This window comes from Thunnus maccoyii, chromosome 2 (assembly GCF_910596095.1).
Source record: "Thunnus maccoyii chromosome 2, fThuMac1.1, whole genome shotgun sequence".
Taxonomy (NCBI): domain Eukaryota; kingdom Metazoa; phylum Chordata; class Actinopteri; order Scombriformes; family Scombridae; genus Thunnus; species Thunnus maccoyii.
In genome coordinates this window covers 33,842,937-33,863,390 of record NC_056534.1, presented here as the reverse complement: position 1 = coordinate 33,863,390, position 20,454 = coordinate 33,842,937, and the positions used below count along the sequence as shown (strand labels likewise).

Below are 20,454 nucleotides of genomic sequence, written 5' to 3'. Positions count from 1 at the left end.
GAAACTGTACTGTTTTGAAGTTCTGAAACATTTAAACACAAGTACACCTTTGATTTTTTTACAAGACTTGGTGGTTATTTAATTGCTTGTTGTTGTTGGGGCTGTTCAAGTCTATAAAATGTGAATGTGTTAACACTCTCTTTCCTAATCTCACCTGTTTAAAGCTTCTCAAGTGTGGGAGTAAATCCATTTACACAGGATATGGAGCAGGTCCCACTCTTGGTGTTAGAGTCGTTCAGGTCTATAAAACGTCAAGTAAATAAATATATAAACTTGCCTCTCGTTATGTCTATTTAAAACATACCTTTTTCTGTTTCACCTCCATAAAAGTCAGCAACATGATGGGACGATAGTGGTTATGTATGCTGTGGCATGGCTGTATGTCACTGTTTAATTTTAGTTCAATAAAAAATACAACTGCTGTCCCGTCATGAACAATGGAATTTACAGGCTGTTGTTGTCAGTGATTGCTGGAGCCTCATTCCTTTTTTAAGCTTGTTTTTATGAGGTCATATGTTCTCTGGATCCTTGGCCAAATGCTGATGGCTGGTCATAACCTCTCTGAAGTCTGGGTTAGCCACAGGGGCACCAATGTCAAGCTAGCGCTGCTAAATTTTTATCTAGTGATTTTAGATGAACATTTTTCACTGGATGTAAATGTACCTGTATGCATGTGCTTCAGTTGGACACGTGTAAGTTTACCAATATATGAGGGTTTTTATTATCAATAGAATATTGGCCCACTTATGATATGAGAGAAGTGAAGATATGTTTTAAGTCAACCAGCTTTAGGAAACCTGTGATTAAATCTGCACGCCCTTCCTGAATTTTCCAGGCATGGATTAATTGAGAACTTTTGTTTTCTGTAATTGTGAAAATGCTGCGTCAGAGGCTTTTCCATCCTGCAAATCATACACTTGTGGGGGATTTTTTTAATCTATTGAAACTATTGTTCTTCTTGACATAAAAATGAATCATTTAAAAAGATAAAATTAATTTAAACAGCTTCAACTAAAACCAGATAAACGACACTACTGTATACTTGTGTATGTCACTGGTGCTAGCTGGTGTGTCCGTACAAGTGTGCACATAACAAAAGAGGCCTGCTGAAATAGATACCTTCTTCTCATGCAATGGCCATAACCACATTTGACCTTCAGTGCATATGTGTGTGTATGTAAATGTGTCACATGTGTTCATGAATGTATTTGTGAGCTTTGGCTTCTCACATACTGTAGCCTGCTCAGCTCTCAACATAGAGGTCCTGCTATTATGAGGCTAAGGGTAGAATATTAGAATGGTTTTAATTAACACACTAAGCCTGTTTAATAACTTCACACATGTCAGCTTAAATCCTCTGCAAAATAAACATTCCCCTCTTCATGGGAATGCTCAGCAGCGGAGCGGCATTCTCAGCTGCACCAGGAGCATTTTGTGGAAAACTGATCACCTGGAAAGAGAGTTTGCCAAATGCCGAAGTAAGCACTGTCTTACTTTGGCATTTGGCAAATGGAATGGATTGTTATGGTTGTCTTTGTTTCAGTGAATTATTGTGTCACAAGATGTAATGGTGATACTGATATGGAGAAGTTGTGGTGCCATTACATTTTTCCTCCAACAAGATAAGCACAAAGGATAATCCATCTCCCTGTTCCTTTATCCCTGTAAAACTAGAGACACTCTAAATGCCTCTTAATTTCCTTATAATGACTGCATGCATGGTAAGATATACTGTGCTACTCAAATCCAAAGATGCCAATGCGGACACAGACACTGTAAGCTTAAGCACACACACACACACACACACACAAAGTTCTGGCTTCATATCTTTACAGTCTTTTAAAAGTCTGTCATGGTTACATGCTAAAATATATCAAAACTATTTTTCCATTCAGACATTCACAATATTCCACGCGGGGAAAATGTAATCCTATTTTCAGACCACACAGGCAACTTCTTCCATTATACAAAGCCTCCAGGTCTAGCTAGTAGGGCTCTGCATTCCTAATTTTGTATCACTGGTGCTAGAGAGGTTGGACGTTTTGTAGCATGCACAAATATTCTGTAGCACTGACATAAAATCTTTTGAAATTACGTCTTAAAAATATGAATCCCTAACATTTAGTATTTTATAATTTCAACCGTCAACAACACAATGCAACAAAAGTAAAAGGTTTAAACTTTTTTATTATATCAATGTACACACTATTAAGTGAAAAATTGAAACAACTCTTCACACAGAACAGCAGTCAGTGTGGCCTAAACTGTGGATAACTTTGCATTGCTTTGGCACAAAATGCAAATTTCAAATTTCATGAATTGTTTTCTCACTCAGATTATCACCTCAGTGTATTTTACTGTCTATCTGGCCCATTTACATACTGTTTTAAAAACTTGTACATTTACGTTAAACACTGCAGGGAAGAGAGACAAAGTAAACAAACTTGCACTGTAGCTACAGTTCATTAGTGCACAGTATGTTGTTTGCAGTGATTTTGAAGTGATTTTGCAGCATTTGGAGGTACATTTACGTGCTGCAGCTGAGCTGCAAAATCATCTGGCCTGAACCCTGTGAATGTTTGTTTGGTCGCTCGTTCAACAAGCTAACGTGCATGACAAGATGTATGTTCCTGCTTATAAGTTATGAGAAGCAGACTTTAGCAGGCTGCTACGAAGCTCATTGTGACTGTCTGCCTATGATAGAGCAGTGAGTGCATTTCTGAAAGAGAGTTCTGCAGTTCTGAAAAAGTCAACGTATTGAGCAGAGGTGTAGACTCGAGTCAAATGACATGAATGTGGTGACTTTAGACTCGACAAAATCATAAGACTTGCAACTTGACCTGGACTTTAACACCAGTGACTCATGACTTCACTTGGATTTCAGCCTTTTGACGCAAATGACTTGATATCCTTCCTAAGTGCAAACATTAAAATGCATGTTATAAAAAAGTGACAGTGAATATAACAAATCAATTCAACAGCAGCCAATCATGCTGCACAAGCTGGAAGGAAAGGAGTTTGTTTTTTTTAATCTATTGCCAGTTTAAATGAAAACTTATGTATTATGTTAAGTTATATAAAATACTGTAAAATGCATTTACAAACTAATTGTTGAGTAGTAAATATGTTCAGTGATGAATTTGATTCTGTAAAAAGAGAGATCTCCTAGTTGTCCAAGTAGTAAAGGACAACTATTTGTTTGCACCTTTAGGGAATTACTTTTACAACTGAGAACTGTATGTGTAAGACCTGGCCTTCTCTGACTGCTGGGAAGACGTGACTTGGACCTGTACACTTTGTCACTGGTTAGTTCTTTGCATAGGCCTCTTGCTGCCACTCTCAATCATCAAAAATGACTTTTCATCACTAGGCTTTTCAACCACAGCTGTCTACACTCAATATGACAGATCACTTCTCCGTGTCTTTTCAGTTCACACAGCACAACGTGCTAATCTTAAATGGCACAGCTGCATTGGTGAATAATGGGAAATGTGGCTTGAGGGCACACTTTAAGAGTAGTGAGAACGCTTTACTGATATTCTGATCGACTACAACTACCATAAACATCAGGACAAGACAGCATTTTTTCCACAGACAGCACATACAGACAGATGCATAACTGTGAAGGTCAGGGGTGTTACTGATCATTTTGTTAAGGATGGATTAGCAGCAGTGGTGTGTGTCCGAGGTCTGTGTGTGCAAGTGTTAGTTTTTAAAAACATTTTTTCCATACCCAAATTGCTGCAGCTGCATCCTTGTGGCTTGTATTTTTTAGTTTCAAAGAGGACAGTGTACAGTATGTGATAACGTATGACTGTGTGATGCACTTTTTCCATTAATATGATTTTTTAAACAAAGCCTCTTACATTGCCCAGCTCTGCCACAGCATCCTTTTTAATGTGGATGCATATCAGACCAAGGAATAAAATTACAATTTGCCATTAGTTTGGTGCACTGTTCTCTGGATAGCTCTTAGATGAAATCTGCTTGATGAAGCATCTTCTGAAAACTAGAGAAGGTAGCATACTGTATGTTTAAGAAACATCCTCTGTTTTGTTGTGGATGTTGAATATGATGGTTTCAAAAAATTGCAGGAAATTCACTGGACAAACAGTTTAATTGTAATTCGCCTCTGTTACTGCCATGCTTAACACTGAGTCATCCAGGCATGCACCATTATAGAAACCACTTCATGCTACAGTGGTATCTGCTTTCTTACAGGGCCAAAAATAAATGGGGGGATTGTTATGTAGAGTTGTCACATGAATATATGCACGCGCTTGCACACACGCAATGTGTAGTGAGGGTTGTCAGCAAGGAAAATATTTATTGAAGTTTGTCATTCATCATTGAAACAGACAATGTGAAGATGGAGAGAATTCCTTCTCCTTTGGTTGACAGGAAGACTTCCTATGATTTACAATTCAGGTCCTTGTGCACTGCTAGGAGTGAGGCAGTGTGCATTTGTCTGCAGTCAGTTGACACTTTGGCAGATAAAAAATGTCACAGTTGTGAATACACAACACACTTACACTTGAAAAAGACCATGAAGGTATGTTCAGATGGAATGCAAAGAGATTTTTTGCCTTATTTGCACAAATTAGATGACTGGACTGTTTGTGCAGTTTATTTGCCCCTAACAGCCGATGTACCGCTGTACAGACATTAGCCATAAGCTAGCTAATGACGTAAGCACCAACCACGTGTGTGGAGTGAGTGTGTGTGTGTGTGTGTATGTGTGTCTGTGTGTGTGTCTGTGTGTGCGCGCGTTTTGTGTGACAGGTCAGACTCTGACTGATCTCAGAACTCACCAGGAATTCGTTCTTCCTATTTCTTTTCTTTCTTTCTTCCTAACCTTTAAAAAGGACTCACAATTAGTTGTACACATTAAATTGAACCATCCTTTTAAAGAGCAAATATCTAGTTTTAAATGATCATGTTTTTATGTGGAGACATTTTTTTTTAATGTGATATTCTACCAACCGGAAGAGAAAATATAAACTTTGACTCTCAGACTAATCCTTTGAAAACAATCTAGGTTCCCATTAACAGTATTAATCCCCCTGCTAAATGAAAATTTCCTATCCAATCAAAAAATAAATAATTAAAAATCCAACCAGTCACCAATTAAAGCTAGCTCCTGTGTCTCAATTTGAGGTGTGGTGTACTTTATAAGGATTGCTGATGTGCTCTCACTCAGTACTATTCTTCCCCTAATGATGATTTATTACCAAACATGCCTTACCTTTTGGCTCACAGATGTGAAACCCCAGACTGCCAGACCATTACAAAATGTGAATAATCTGACACTGTGTCCCAGGGGCTTGAGACTAGACCCCTCCAATGATTCAGCAGTTAAATTGATCCCGACACCTAGACCTACTGAGTGACTGATGGCATTCCCAGAACCCCAGTGCATCCCTTCATTGGCCAGACTATGTGAGGGTGTGTGTGTCTGTGGGTGTGTGAGTGTAGAGGTGATAATCAGCAGTGGCCAGAGGGTCTTTCTTGTCCCTGTTGTTGTGCCGCGTGGAGCAGTCCCGGGCAGGGACTCCCAGTTGGTCCCTTTCAACTCACCCCCCTCCTGCCGTCCCCTGAGCCCACCTCTTCTGTTATTCCCTCTAAAACTCCACTCAGTCAACCTCCTTGGTCCCTTTGAAGAGGCTCTGCTCTGATTTCCCCATCTTTTGACACTGGAGAGAAGAGAGGAAGTGAAGGAAAGTCTTAGAAGTGTGCATAGCATAGTTTATAGGGAAAGGGAGTTGCAGAGAAGAGGCTAAAGGGGGCTTTGCTGCTTTTGCTGCTGTCGATCAGGAGTAGCTGAGTGGAGGAGCCCCTGCTAAAGTGCTCAGCAGTCGGTTCTCTCTTCCTGCTTGCCGGCCCTCCTGTCATCTGTCCATTCAGTAAGAAAAACATAGCAGGCTAGCGAAAGTTGCCTCATCAGGATTTGTCTTTGGATCGTGGTAGTTATTTTTGAGGGGGGTGTTTGGGGAGGTTAGGGGTGTTAAGGCTGCAGGTGGTGCTAGGGAGTTTGTTTTGCCATGCAACAAGCTTGGGATCGGACAAGTAGCATTGAGAGTGTTAAGAAAGGCTATATAAAAATGCTTGGGAAAGGACAAAGTGGCGGATACCCTTCAGAGACAACGGGTGAAGTCTTGCAGAGGTAAGAGGAAATTATGTCCACCATAAAATCAAAAGGTATATACAGCGTAGGCACATGCCTGTTGCTCACGTGGCTGTATGAAAAATTAATTTGTTCCACAGGGATTTGGGTAATGGCATTCATGAATATACTTCCATTAGTTGCTGTGTTGGTGGGAAGTATATCTGGAAGATGAATTATATTTGGAATTATTATGGAATGTTCACCGGCATGAAATCTCCCGTAGTGTGTTTGGTCTGAATTTGATGTCAATAAAACTGTCTGTAGTCTGTAGTCACAAAACTAAACATTTTGATATTTTTTATGAAATACTAGATTATTTAATATGGTCCCATTGTACTCTATTCTTAGTCTTAAAGCGTAAAGGCAAATTTGAAGCAAGGGTATGAACAAACAGTATAAAACCATAAATATTTCATTTTTAACAAAAGATTGTTTACTTACTTTGAATACATAAAACCAATCTCTTAAAAAGGCTGAGAGAAATTAAAAGATTAACAATAAATGCATACCTTTTCACTTCACTGCATTAACTGGTCATTTCTGTCATCATATTTCATGGTCTTGCCTTTATGAAATAATGTTTTAATGTTAAAGAAAGGAATGAAACAAAAAAAACCTAGACAATGTATACATAACATACAGGTGTTTGTGCTGCAAGTAACGACTGGTCTAAGTGCTCCTCTTTAAAGGTGAGAGTTGATTCAAGTGTTTGGAGATATACAGTATATAAGTTATAACTTATAAGTTATTGCAGAAATTTGTTATACATTAATAAACATATAGAGCCTTACAAGTAGCAAATGTTGTACTATTAGGAATTTCTTTTGGTCCTTGTTTTGCGTACCTAAAAATTGTGACTAGCTTTAAATGTTAATTGGCTAGAAATTATTGTTCCTATAAATTCTTTATTTGCCACTGTATCAAATATCTGATCTGATGTAGAATTTACAAAGAGAAAAATCTGGGACAGATTGCAATGTTAAATAACAGTCTTACAGTTTTACAACTATTACATCTATTGCATATGTCAAGAAGAATAGTAATTATTAGTAATTATTATGACTATTTTATAATAGGTATTTTAATACTAAAATGTTAAAAGCATGTTTGTCTGAACAATTATATATGACTTTAAAAATGTTTGATGGTCTTATATTGAATACAATTAGCTGAAGTGCTTACTTTAATGTTATTTACCTTTACTTATAGGAGAATAATATTCTCTCAACATACAGCAACATGCATAATTTAATTTGTATAGCTTAGTTAAACGCAGACATTTTTAACTTTCTAATGAATCCAGTTATCAGTATAAATCTATTTCTGTTAATTAAATTAAAATTATTTTTCAAACTTAGATTTTGTCAGTATGTTTGGTATAAATAAAACTACCAAATTCATTTTCAACATACTGTATAAGACCTTGTCTATAAGACTTTTAGATTTTGTCTACATTTTAAAAAACTATGTGTGAATAGAAATTGGGAAAGTGCGACATAATGTCTCTAAAACAAAATGCATCTGGTGAAGTCATTAAAGAAGGGCCTCTTGCTGTGACAAGATGTGAAGGCCCTACATTTAGTCTGTCAGCTTCGCTATATAGCAGTATGTCAACACAGGGTGAGGTTATGAGACATTTTACGCAATTCGACAAAAAAAAGTAGTGGTATCTAACACACTCTGTGATCATTTTACAGATCCTAGCGCTACATTGTATTTTGTCATATTCATGGTATTGCATGAATAATTTGTACAATAAACAAATAATTTGTACAATAAACAAACAAATAAACAATGTTCCTTGGAGCATTGTTTATTAAGTGAGGACTGAATGGTTCTTTTATTTTATCAACGTGACTTGTCCACATTAACAAACAATATGTTTTTTGTTTGAATTTGAAGTTTGTCACCATTTAAGAGTTTATGTGTAACTTTGTAATGTGTGGTATAGTGAATGCTGGATACTATGGTAATAGGATAACTGCTGACTTTATTGGTCAGTTGGTTATTGGTATTACCTATGAGTAATAATGAAAAGGGGAAATTGTGAGTTAGTGTTTTGTGTGAATATGTTGGTGGCTATATTTCAGTTGGTTACTTGCTAAGTGTCAAAGTAAACGGGTACAGCAGTACATACATGGATTTGCAGTCTGCTACTTATTTTAGAGCATGAATTCATGAATTAAGGAAGTGGTGCCCCAGCTGATATCCAGCAGGGTTTTTTAAGATTTTGTGGTAGCCAATCAATTTCTTTTTTCTGAGAAATCTTTTCATATTAAGGCTCGTTCATTAATTCAGACACATTATTATGCCATTAAAATTGGAGATACTGTACTTACCATTTCACTCTAGTTGCTTTACTTACAGTTACAATTTAGCTCATATTGCAATTACTTAATAACAGTTACACTCTAATTAATTGATTGTCTTGACATTGCAAGTCTAGACTTACAAATATAAATAATACTAAATAGTTACTTAAGGGGAAATTCTGGTATTTTTCAACCTGGATCCTATTTTCCACCATTTTGGGTCTAAGTGACTAAATGGGGACAAATTTCAGATTTCAGATTTCAGCCGGCAGCCGTGTAATGGGCTGCAATGTAATCCGTGGGGGCAATTGCGCTCATCAAAGTATGTCCACTAAAGGTGCTTGTTTTTGCCACTGACAAGTTCAGATTGTTATTATAAGTGTCAGACAACAAAAGTAAACACAGGAACTAGTCGTCTGTAGCAGCATTATGGCAAACTTCATAGGGAACTACATCTGGGGCCGTTTGCATGTCAGTAAATTTACGTCTGAGGCCTGATCCAGCCGGCCTTGCACTTTTCCTCCAGTTAATTTTGTGGAGGTGAAACAGCTGGGATTATTCTCATCCGTGGACACTTCTAAGACCCTAACTTTACAGTTATTCTGTTATAGGATGCAGGTTGTGGGGTTAAATTCTTCTGTTCTGCTCTTGTAATATTCATCAAACTAAACGAATACACGAACCATTACACCTCTACTGATACTTTACCTGGGTTAAAATGCAGAAAATATATGGCCAAGGAAAAATTTAAGTCACCTTTAGGCACAACTTTCAATATAGTCCTAACGTAAAACTAAAATGATCTAAAAAGACTTACTGTGTATCTCTCTTATACAGGGTTTTGTGGCTTGGTCATTGCTTTAGCATGTCCTACTGTTTGCTGACTTGCTGTGACTGTGAACTACTGTGTGTGCGCTAGTGAGAAATAAATAGTGAAAGTTGTCCGTTTAAGGCTTATCAAAAGTAAAAATGTAAACTTGTGTCATTACAAAGTGAATATCAATCCACTGTCCTTGGACTGTAGCTCCTTATTGTGCACCCAGGCAAGCAAAAACAAAGAACTAGTCTGAGACAAATGGTATGATGAATAATGATGGGACTGAAGGGTCCAGGTGGCTTGAGTTACGCTTGGGGATAGTCTTGTAATTTCATTGGGTTTGGTGATGAACACTCTATGATGGATTGTACTTTAACAGATTTATGGTCAAAGAGATTAGTTAAGCATGGTTAACATGTTTTGTCTCATTATTTTCACCTTAACATTCATCCCTTCCCTCCTTTTTCTATTTCACTTTCCTCATCTTACTCCCCTTTCCCACCTGCTGGCCGTATATCACTCTGGTAACATGTCACGGAAGGGAAAGTTGCCTCTGACCTCTTACTAGACGCCACTGATGGCCACAATGTAGCCCAGTCTTTGCACATATTGAATGTCTTGTCTTACCTTAGTTTAGCTGGAACCTTTAAGCAAATTTTACCTTGTACCGCAATCCCTGCAGCTTTTCATCAGTAACAGCGGCGCGTGAATATGCCACAGGAAAGGTAAATCCTACCAAATTGTGCTTTTCTGGCATTTATTCTGCTTTACTAGGGGTCACGCTTAATGTGTTTACGGGTTTTATTTTTTTCTCAAACTGTGGTGCCAGCAAAGCCACAGCTACATTTCATGACATGACTGCATGTTGTTATATTGCCTTTCTGACACTTAACATTGTAAATCGTGCCTTTTGCTGTGAAGAAGTGTGGAATGAATCCTTTTGATGTCTTGTTGACTTTGAAACTTTTTGGGGGTAGTTGTAAAAGTTGCAAGTTATGTCACATTGCTCTTGTGTCTCTTGCCACTTTCAACAGCAATGGCACAGTTTTGTGAATTTTTGGTCATAGAAGAAATAGCTAACTCAGTATTTAACCAAACCTCCCACTCCCCTCCTCCTATTTTTTTATTTTTTATTTTTATCATGAAATGTACTGTATTTAACCGTGGCTGTTTGCCACAAACAATGCTGCTGTGGCATTGCTACTGATTTTATAGAAACATGCTATTAATTTTGTGCAGTTATTCAATTCTATATTCTTAAGCCAAAAATATTTATAAGTTGCATCTTTGTTTGTTATCACAAAAGAGGATTGCCTAGAGCAGGAGCTGTGATTTAATGGGGTTTTTGTCTGTTTGGTTTTTTTTTAGCTCTATAAGTGATCTGTGATTTGTGTATTTGTCTGACTGACCATAACTGAATGGTTAGGTTCTGGTGAAGTGAGAGTTTCAATCCTATTCTACTGAAGGTCATTAACAAGAGCTAATCTGGTGGGCTTTCCCGCACCTCATATGGCTGTGCCCAAATGCTTGTCTGGACTTAGATGTGACGATTGATTAGTGAGCTGGCTTTACAGCTCTGTGACGGTGGGGGACTCCTTTGAAATCCATGGCATTTGTTTGAACAAGGCTGAGCAAAATAAATGCTGTGAGTATTTAATTTTGTTGTTTCAGAGAAGGACATATGTTTGTTTTTTTAATCTCACAATTCCACAGTGGTCCATAGTTTACCCATAGAAGTCAATGTTGTCAACGTGCCTGTCATTTCTTACAAAATGTATTTTGAAATACTATTAGTAGGATGTTTGTGATATTAGCATACAATCTTCCACCCCAGGCACTAGATGTTATCGCTTCTCTCACAACAGTCCTTATCAGTACAGCAATAACTACAAGCAGCAGTATGTTAGTTATGCCCAGGCCTTCCTCGTAGGGAGAATGTTTTTTCTATCCCTTTGCTTACAGAAATGATATATTTATTGTGTCACCCTCTGTAGTCTTACTACCATGTCCCTTCCCCACCACCACCTTAAGCATGTGTTCATTGCTGTGATGACACATGGCAGCAACTGTGGCTTATCTTAATGTTAAATGGCTGACAGTTGCATTGCGTCAGGCAGGGGTTTCTGAGGCCTCATAGTTGTCATGACCATATTTGCATCCACTTTTGTGGTGACATAAGCCAAATCTAGTGGCATCCTGTAACTATAGCATTCAATCAGCATAAGGTTGTGTTATACACATGTCTGCTTCCCTCCCACTAACACATAGTAAACTTGCCTTATTTGTCCAAATTCTTGTGGCAGGTACATAAACCTCTCTGTGTAGTGACAAAGCATAACAGCAAAACATAAACTTGCATCATAGCGCTCTAACACATGCATATTTGGTGATGTCTAGCTCTTTTCCATTTTGAGTTTGAATGCACTTATTGTAAATTTCACAAAAGCGCATGATATGAATGTAATGTAATGTAATGTGATGTAATCTTAGTTAAACTATGTTGCCCGTTTTGATTCATCACTGCCAAAATTTCATTTGTACAAAAAATGTAAATGTATTGCTCTATAGTTAATGTGGATGAAATAATCTTCTCTAGTGAGGCCCCACTTTATGTCTTATCTACACGGTACAATGTTTTCAGCCCTGCAACATATGACTTGATTCAATATATGTCATTCCATACCTTCATCCCATGGTAAAAACTATTAAATGCATCATTACCATCTGCAGTCCATCTTCTGTCAAGTTATTTTAGCACACAGTCCGTAAAATAAGTTTATAATTTAATTATAGTACCATTATACTCAGGATTTGTGGAGACACCCCTCAAATGTTGAAAGGCAGTACAAAAGGACGTTACTTTTTAAATAAAATATTGGCTCATGCAGCTTTTAAGGTGCTGTAATTATACTCCTTAGATTGGCTTTATTGTTTGGTTGGTTTGCTGTATTATTAGACACATCATACAACAGTTTAAAATACATTTTGTATTTGTCATTTGGCTTTCTTTTTACTGTTATGCCAGAGATTGTGCAACCTTCTGATGCCTGATTTTATCAGTCAACAAGTATCCACCAGTACTGTAGATCATTGTCTCTGGTTCTCATTGTGCAGTATGCAGTATTGTGTCCTAGTGGAAAAGGGTTTACAGGTGTTGAGTTTGTAGACTTAGCAGGGCTAACTATCTGGAGCCATGAGAACGGACAGAGTTAAAGAGGCTTAAATGTCTTAATACAGTGTATCAACATCAAAATATAGCAATGAGAAAAAGGCGTTGTCAAATATTTCCATCTGTATATATTTACCAATGAGATTTGCAGATAACTTGGACAGGCTTGAGTGGGATACACCAGTTAATCCTGACATCATCACAGTTTCAGGGCTCAGGTCAGGGGCACTATAAAAGAAGCTGTAATGTGACTCAAGTGTTGCGACGCTTCATAGTCTTCTAATATGATGCAGAAAAAATATGAATATGTACAATATCATATATAAAAGAGAAACTGTGATATCGTTTGTTTGACTTGATTACACTTGCCAGTAGACATTTTATTAGCAGCAAACCCACGCATTAAACGAAAAGATGGTCAGCCATCTGTCAATACAGATGAACTCTTAAGGACCTGTAAAGCTACAAATAACTTTGCATCCTACACACTACACACTGTTCTTGAAACTGTTAATACATAAAGTACTGCCCTTTCCACCTGCATCGGCCGGATTATTAAGAGAGGCTGTTACACTTCATTTGTCAGTACAGGTGTAACTTTTTTATTTAAATGGTGGATAGAATGAATTAAAATATTAAAATAAATGTTTGTAATCATATTTTCATTCCATCTTCTCATAGACTTAAAGTAAAGTTACAGCTTTAAGGGGAACAGCATTAACTATGACATTTTAACTCACTGGAACTTTAGGCAGGAGTTGACCTTAGCTCAAACTAGATGAGACAATCAATCAAGTCATTTGGGTTCAGCTCTTCATCACTACCTTCCCAGTCTGTAATGCTTAAATATATGAGCTGGCAGAGTTTAAAGGTCTTGGTGTAAGCACAATCTAAATTTAAATGGTTGTTCATATGAAACTAATGAAGTGCACTGTCCATTGGGAAATATGAGGTGCAGTCTGACATATTAAAAAGAGACAAAATTGCCAGTGCTAATTTTCTGACAGCAGAGCAGCACAGCAGAAATATGCTGTGCTGCTCTGGGAGCAGGATTTGCATCTACAGAAACGATACTAGAAAATTGTGGAGTAAGACGGGCACACTACGTTTAGTACGTGTGCATGTATAATTTATTGAATTAATATGGTTATGCACCTGAGATCCAAACTGGGTCCAAGGTTTATACGTGAAGTTCTGCTCTTTATGTAATCTAGAGCACATATCCTTCACTAGGAAAGTCCCTTTGTTGCAGGAAAGGGCAGATCTGTTAGTGAGACTTGGATACTAAATGTAAGCAAAGTAAAGGGCTTGTTGACAGTAAAGTATAAAGAGGGAATTAGTGAAATATATCAGGAAAAAATGCTTCCTCAAAAATCCACTTACATTTTTCACCATTTTGTTGTAGGTACTTTGCTTGAATTCAGCATAACTTATCCCCACATTCAGTACCATGAGTCCTAAGTGAGTCAGATACTATGTTAAGATCTTGGGTCAATATTGCTACTGCTCGGCTATTTTCTACTGATGAGGCTATCATGAGTAGGAGGCCTCTGCTCCGTGAATGAAGACATGCTTTATGTCAAAACATTAGTTGCTGTACCTTACTATTCTGTAACTGTATGTGCTCTTTTTAGATCTAGAAGCTACACCTGTTTTCTAAAAAAGATAATGTTATTCAAAAACAGCTCCTCCCTTTCATTAGGAACTATAGAAGTCAGCAGATGCATATACAGATATATATGTATCTGGTGAAATAATGGTAATGACCTTTCTAGATAAGATGCATTGTATATTGTAAAAACTCTTTTTTACACATGAACCAAAGTGGCTTGACACTATGGGCTTGAACAGTGAGCCCTGCATTGAGTTGCAGATCAGTGTGTTGATTATTGATTCCTTTTATGTGTTTTATGTAGGGTTGTTTTACCCCATAATGGCTGTTTAAATTAGTTTTCAGGCAGATACAAATATACTTAAAAGTAACTAGAAATGAGCATGTAAAGTGAATATCTTTAAAAGTTCCTACCCCTTATCTGTTTGCATCCCTGCTAAGGACACCAGTGAATGGTTTGGCACACAGTGTACTAGAGTAAGACACTAAAAATTGTGCCCCCTTTTTCTATTCATTTAATGGAGAATTGGTTTGGAATCAAGAATCGATTCTGAATAGACACCAAGAATCAGAATCAAATTTAACTGAATCGAATAGGATCAAATTGAACTGTGAGACTCCCAAAGCTTCCTACCTCTAGGAATAAATGTCTTCGTATTGATAGCACCCCACAATACAGCTTCATCAACTATCAGTGCAAGGTCACACATCGCACACATAGTTCAATTAACAATGTCAGCTATGACTTTGGAAAATGTACTGAATGCCTGTTGCCATCCAGGTTTAACAGTAGGAGAGTAGGGTTGTATAAGTGAAACAAAAACCCACCCCGTTTTAAGTCCCACGCAGCCACTCTACTCTGCTCTGTTAGGCCTGCACCGACAGCTGAGGCAGGGGAGATTGAAGCACGTGTGCTCACCCCAAAGGCATCTTGCTTTCGTTCACACAATGTGAGGGGAAAAATACAGGAAATCAAATTTACTGTACCTCCCGTCACACACAGGTGCAACACACACACACACACACAGTCGTCTTCCGTCACATCAGAGGACATTGCATTGACTTGCATTAATTTCTTGGAGACTTACCTTAACCCTTACCCTAAGGATTACTGGCCTTTTTTTAGATTTCAGTAGCCTTTTTATAGCTTTAATCGGCCATGTAAATCACAAATGCACGGCTTATCCTCCTGTTTTAGGTGATCAGCTCAAAGTAGGTATTATATATGACTAGACTCGACAAGAGTTTTGGAATTTGGGGTGTGTATGCATTGTGGTTGCGGGTATGTATTTGTGTGTTAGAGCTGTGTATACATGTATACTTACGTCTGCTGTGTGTGTTAACTTCACTGGCACAAGCTATTACTTACAATGAATGTATGTTACTGCATGGTGATAATCTCTGTTAATACAATCCCTTTTTATCTTGGAAAAGGCAGGACCCGCTCAAGAAGTTATGACAGGAATGGAAACAGGGAGACAGAAAAACAGAGGCAGATACATACAGTTGGTCATATATTAAGGATTGACTCTTTGTACTTAGGATTTGAAATTAATTAGTTACATAAATCAAAATAGCTAGACTGTTAGTGATTATTGAATTAGGGCTTGAATTCTATCACTGCCAGGGCGAGGATGAGTGAGTGGCCCCCTTCCCATCAGCAGGGGTCTGGCTATGTATAGGTCCCTAATAGCAGAGATGCAAGACTAGTGTGTCTGCCCTGAAAGAGATAAGCCGCTCAGAAGGGAACACCAGGCAGGCAGAAGAGAGGCAAGGGGTGATAATTACCTATGTATATTCACCAGATAAATCACCAGATAATCACCAGATAAATGATCCATGAGTGAAATATGAATCATCCATCCTGATGTCATTAGGTGGAGAGGCAGTGTCTGATCCTTTTTTTCTAAATGCTTTGGATCAGGAGATGGGAAATGCTTATGTGTTTGTCTTGCCATTAAGCTTTTAATTATCTTCCCATTGGGGAATAAGTCAGCTGGTCTAGGCTTTAGCTGTATTAAATTGTTATCGTGATGTCAAGGCTACTCATAACTGTGTCAAGTGTTAACATATTGGATGCATGTGGTTGATGCAGTGAAAATGTAATGTACTGTGTGCTAAGAATTTGGATGCAATTCAGTCCCACCCAGAATTACATACCGTTGACGGATGCTTTGATGCGCACCAAACAGTTCCATTAAGAAATACATTAGGGCAAGAGTGGCTTTAAGTGGGATATACAAATTCCTACTGTACAACAGGTATCGGTTTGTTTCGCACATTTGGCCATAGTCTCTGTCTCTTCTGCTATTCTGACTTTTTTTTTTTGCTGCTTTAGGTAATGCATTGTAAATCATCTATTTTTGGTAGGCTGGCTTTTATGTCAAGGGAATATGTGGTCAGAGGGTGAAGGTGATAAAACACTGGTATTTGACCCTAGTAGTATAATCTGGCCACAAGGTTAACAGTTTTATCCACAACAATTTGGCAACCGCTAAAATCTGCAAAAGATGTTATGGCCAATTCATAAAGGTCACCAGAGTAATGCTTTACACAAGTTGATCAACTATCAACTCAGTGTAAATAAATAAACTTGTTACACAACATATTACAGAACATTAAGACATGTTATCTAAGCCCAGTTGACCTAAGTCAGTTTTACCCATCCAAATTTGGTATTTTCAACAACACAATATGAACACACCTTGTAAATATAAGAGGCTACGTCCTTAGTTATTGCCTTCCACCAGGAGGAGCATTACTCACCTCTGGTTGACTGCTCCTGGAGGTAACTTTACAATGCCTTTTTATACGATCATATTTTCTCATAATGTACCTTTATGTGTTTTGGAGGCTGCAAAGGAAATATAAGGAATGCATTGGACACAGTGCAGGATTTATTTGCTGCAGCTGTTTCAATGTGAAAATTTTCAAGAGCTCTGAAGCTAACATATCAGTGCAAGTTATTAAATTATTACCATTATTGGCATTCTTCACTAATGATCACTAAACCAAGTGATTTTTACTTTGTTGGTCTGGAATCTGATTTATCATCATAAATTAAAACACACCATTTCATCCAACTAATATAAAATATATTTTATTAATAATATAATTTGGAAAAATTAGCTTGTTAAAAATAATAAGCTTTCATCATGTAAAACTGAACAGTGGGTAACAGTGTCACTAATAGTGTAACTAACCTTATGAGTCTCCACTGTATTTGGGGTGAGGAAATTAGCACATGTTTTTAAAGGCCAGACTCAGACAATTTCTATTATGATATCATGTTTTATATACACATAATAAAAACACAATCCAACAAATTCTGATCAGTCACCATGACTTTTATAACAAGTCAATTTTATTTATATAGCGCAAATCACAACACACGTTATCTCGGGGCACTTTTCACATAGAGCAGGTCTAGACCATACTCTTCAATCTACAGAGACCCAACATTTGGCCCCAGCACCCCAACACCCAGCACTTGGCGACAGCAGCGAGGAAAAACTTTCCTTTAACGGGAAGAAACCTCAAGCAGAACTGGGCTTTAGGTGGGTGGTCTGCCTTGATCGGTTGGGTCTAGAGAGAAAGAGAGAAGGGGAGAGAGGAGAGAGAGACAGAGGAGCACGACAACAACAATAATACTAACAATAACAACAATTATAATAATAGAAATATGACTAATAATAATAATAGCAAGCATGGGCATCAAGCAGAACCATGGCAGCATGGGGTCCACAGCCATAGTCCATGGAAGCCCGTGAACCATGACCAGACGGTCCACGACCCTGATCCATAGAAACCTGTGAGACAAGAAAGCACAAAAACTCTGGGGAAGAAGCCAAGTTAGTAACATGCATTAATGGTACATGAATGCGTACAGATGGAGAGGGGGAGGAGGAGAGAGGAGCTCAGTGCATCATGGGAAGTCCCCTGGTAGTCTAGCCCTATAGCAGCATAACAAGGGGCTGGTCCAAGGCACGCCTGGGCTGGCCCTAACTACAAGCTTTATCAAAAAAGAACGTTTTAAGCCTACTCTTAAACGTAGAGAGGGTGTCTGCCCCTTTGACCAAACTTTTAGATGGTTCCACAGGAGAGGAGCCTGATAGCTGAAGGCTCTGCCTCCCATTCTAATTTTGGAGACTCTAGGAACCAGAAGTAAGCCTGCATACTGGGAGCGCAGTGTTTTAGTGGGGTAATACGGGACTATGAGGACTTTGTAGGTGAAAAGAAGGATTTTAAATAATGTTCTAGATTTCACAGGGAGCCAGTGCAGAGAAGCTAAACTGGGAGAAATATGATCTATTTTTCTACTTTTTGTCAGTACACGTGCAGCTGCATTCTGGACCAGCTGGAGAGTCTTTAGAGACTTGTTATGGCAGCATGATAATAAGGAATTGCAATCATTCAGCCTAGAAGTAACAAATGCATGGACTAGTTTTTCTGCATCTTTTTGAGACAGGATATGCCTGATTTTTGCAATGTCACGTAGATGAAAAAAGTAACCCGACCAGCTGGTCCCAGTGCTGTGTGGGAGAACTGATCTAATTAGCCCCACTTGTGTTCTTTCAACTCAGTCAATCCTTCATTCAGTATGTTATATTATAAAAACTGGTCATATATTTATCATAATGTGGGTGCAAGGTGATCACAAACAGCAGATGTCAATGTACACAATATAACATGTATAAAAGACAAAATTATAATCAATAGGGATGGGTCACACACACACACACACACACACACACACACACAAGAGGCACAGGAGCATAACCTAGAGACAGAGAGATATATACTTGGACAGATTGTCTTGTGACAGCAAATTGGAGTTTTTTGAGTCTCCTCACCTTTTTAAATTTGTGCCACCAGTGATTAAAACACGACCATGGATAGTGATTCCAACCCCTGTGTGATTATTCCATTTAAATTTTTTATGTGGCTATTTTGTGTATGCAAAACACTAAAGAATTACCAAACTGACTTGTTTGTTGTTTAGACAGTAAAGCCACGTGTACATTCTAAAACTTATCGTCTTGCTTATCTCACAGATTTATGGGTCTGGGGACACCAATGTCCCACGAGGAGACTTACTTCAATAAACTTCTTCTTCTGTCATTTCACCAAATTTTTACACTGTTATTATTACACTCTAATCAGCACTGTTCATACCTCTGTATGCTTTTGACCATATGTGGCAATTTGTGGCTGCTTGAAGAAACAGACATATACATAAATGACATAGACATATAATAGTGCTGGCTTATGTTGCTTTTTGACTCATTCCTATGTGTTTTCCCCTGTCTGAAGGCTGGACTTAGGCAGTAGATGGTAGAGGCTGTGCTCTGTCTGGCACATTCAGAACATAGTATATGTGGGGGGCGCCAGGTGGGGAGTGTATAAATTATCAGGCATGCCATATCCCCAACCCACCCTCCAGCCCTCCCCACCTTCATTTGCCAGCAGGTGTCTTTGAAATACTTGTGTGTGTGTGGGAGGTGTGTGACAATTCAGCTATTGTCATTTTAGATACAGTCTACACCAATGATAATGGATAGCAATGTCTGATATCCACTGTGAAGTATTGAGGCCTCTGCCAATAGAGGAACAGGACTGCTGACATTATGCAGAGTTGTTGACAGTTGAGAACTGGTCACCTTGCATCCTGTGTCAAGATAAATGAAGGTTGTTGCTACTGTGTGGCATGGTAGATAAATTAAAGATGTCAGAATGGTAAAATAAATATTAAATTCTCTGTATCAGAGCTGACTTGTTGTGTTTTGTGTTTACTCCCTTATTTCATGTTTTAAAGAGGGCCTTAGTCCAGTCAGAAAGTATTAGGTCAGTGGGATCTTTGTTTTGTATTGTTTGTTTGATCTACTCCAGTACAACGCATATGAAACAAAGCTGATTTTGAGTTTAAAGAGCTGACTTTCAGCTTTTAGAAATCTTAAATATGATGACTTTATTTAAGGTTATACTGCACCAAACATTGGAGACTATTGGAGACTGCACTTTAACCTCATAGTCATTGTTTCATTCCAATTCCAAAACAGTTAATAACATCTATTGGAATCAGAGTGAATACCTATTTCTGATTGACTCTTCCCTTTGATAGTTTTAACATACATGCCATTGATGTGCCAAAACTTGAGAATATGTGACAAATTGAGCTTATCTTATCTTATGTGGCTTCACCTTCCCCTCTGTAAATTACTAAGTGTACATTTGACTTGTTTAGTTTAGTTGTTTCTGTAGATAAATTGATGATGATGTCTTCAGTGTGTCAGTGGTGGTGAGAGGAGAGTTCTATGTAGTCCTGGGTCCTGTGAAGTGTTCAACTTTTACAATAAAGGAATTCTATTTTGTAGAAAC

General features: G+C 38.1%; 1 protein-coding gene across 1 annotated transcript in view; it reads left to right on the top strand.

Annotated features, from left to right (window-relative positions):
• Positions 1-6,086: 6,086 nt before the first annotated feature.
• rbm20 (RNA binding motif protein 20) overlaps positions 6,087-20,454 on the top strand; it is a 55,906-nt gene continuing 41,538 nt past the window's right edge. The window contains exon 1 of the mRNA XM_042428910.1: positions 6,087-6,163. Within this exon, the coding sequence (XP_042284844.1) occupies positions 6,102-6,163 (62 nt within the window). The 5' untranslated portion in view covers positions 6,087-6,101. The remainder of the gene's footprint in view (positions 6,164-20,454) is intronic.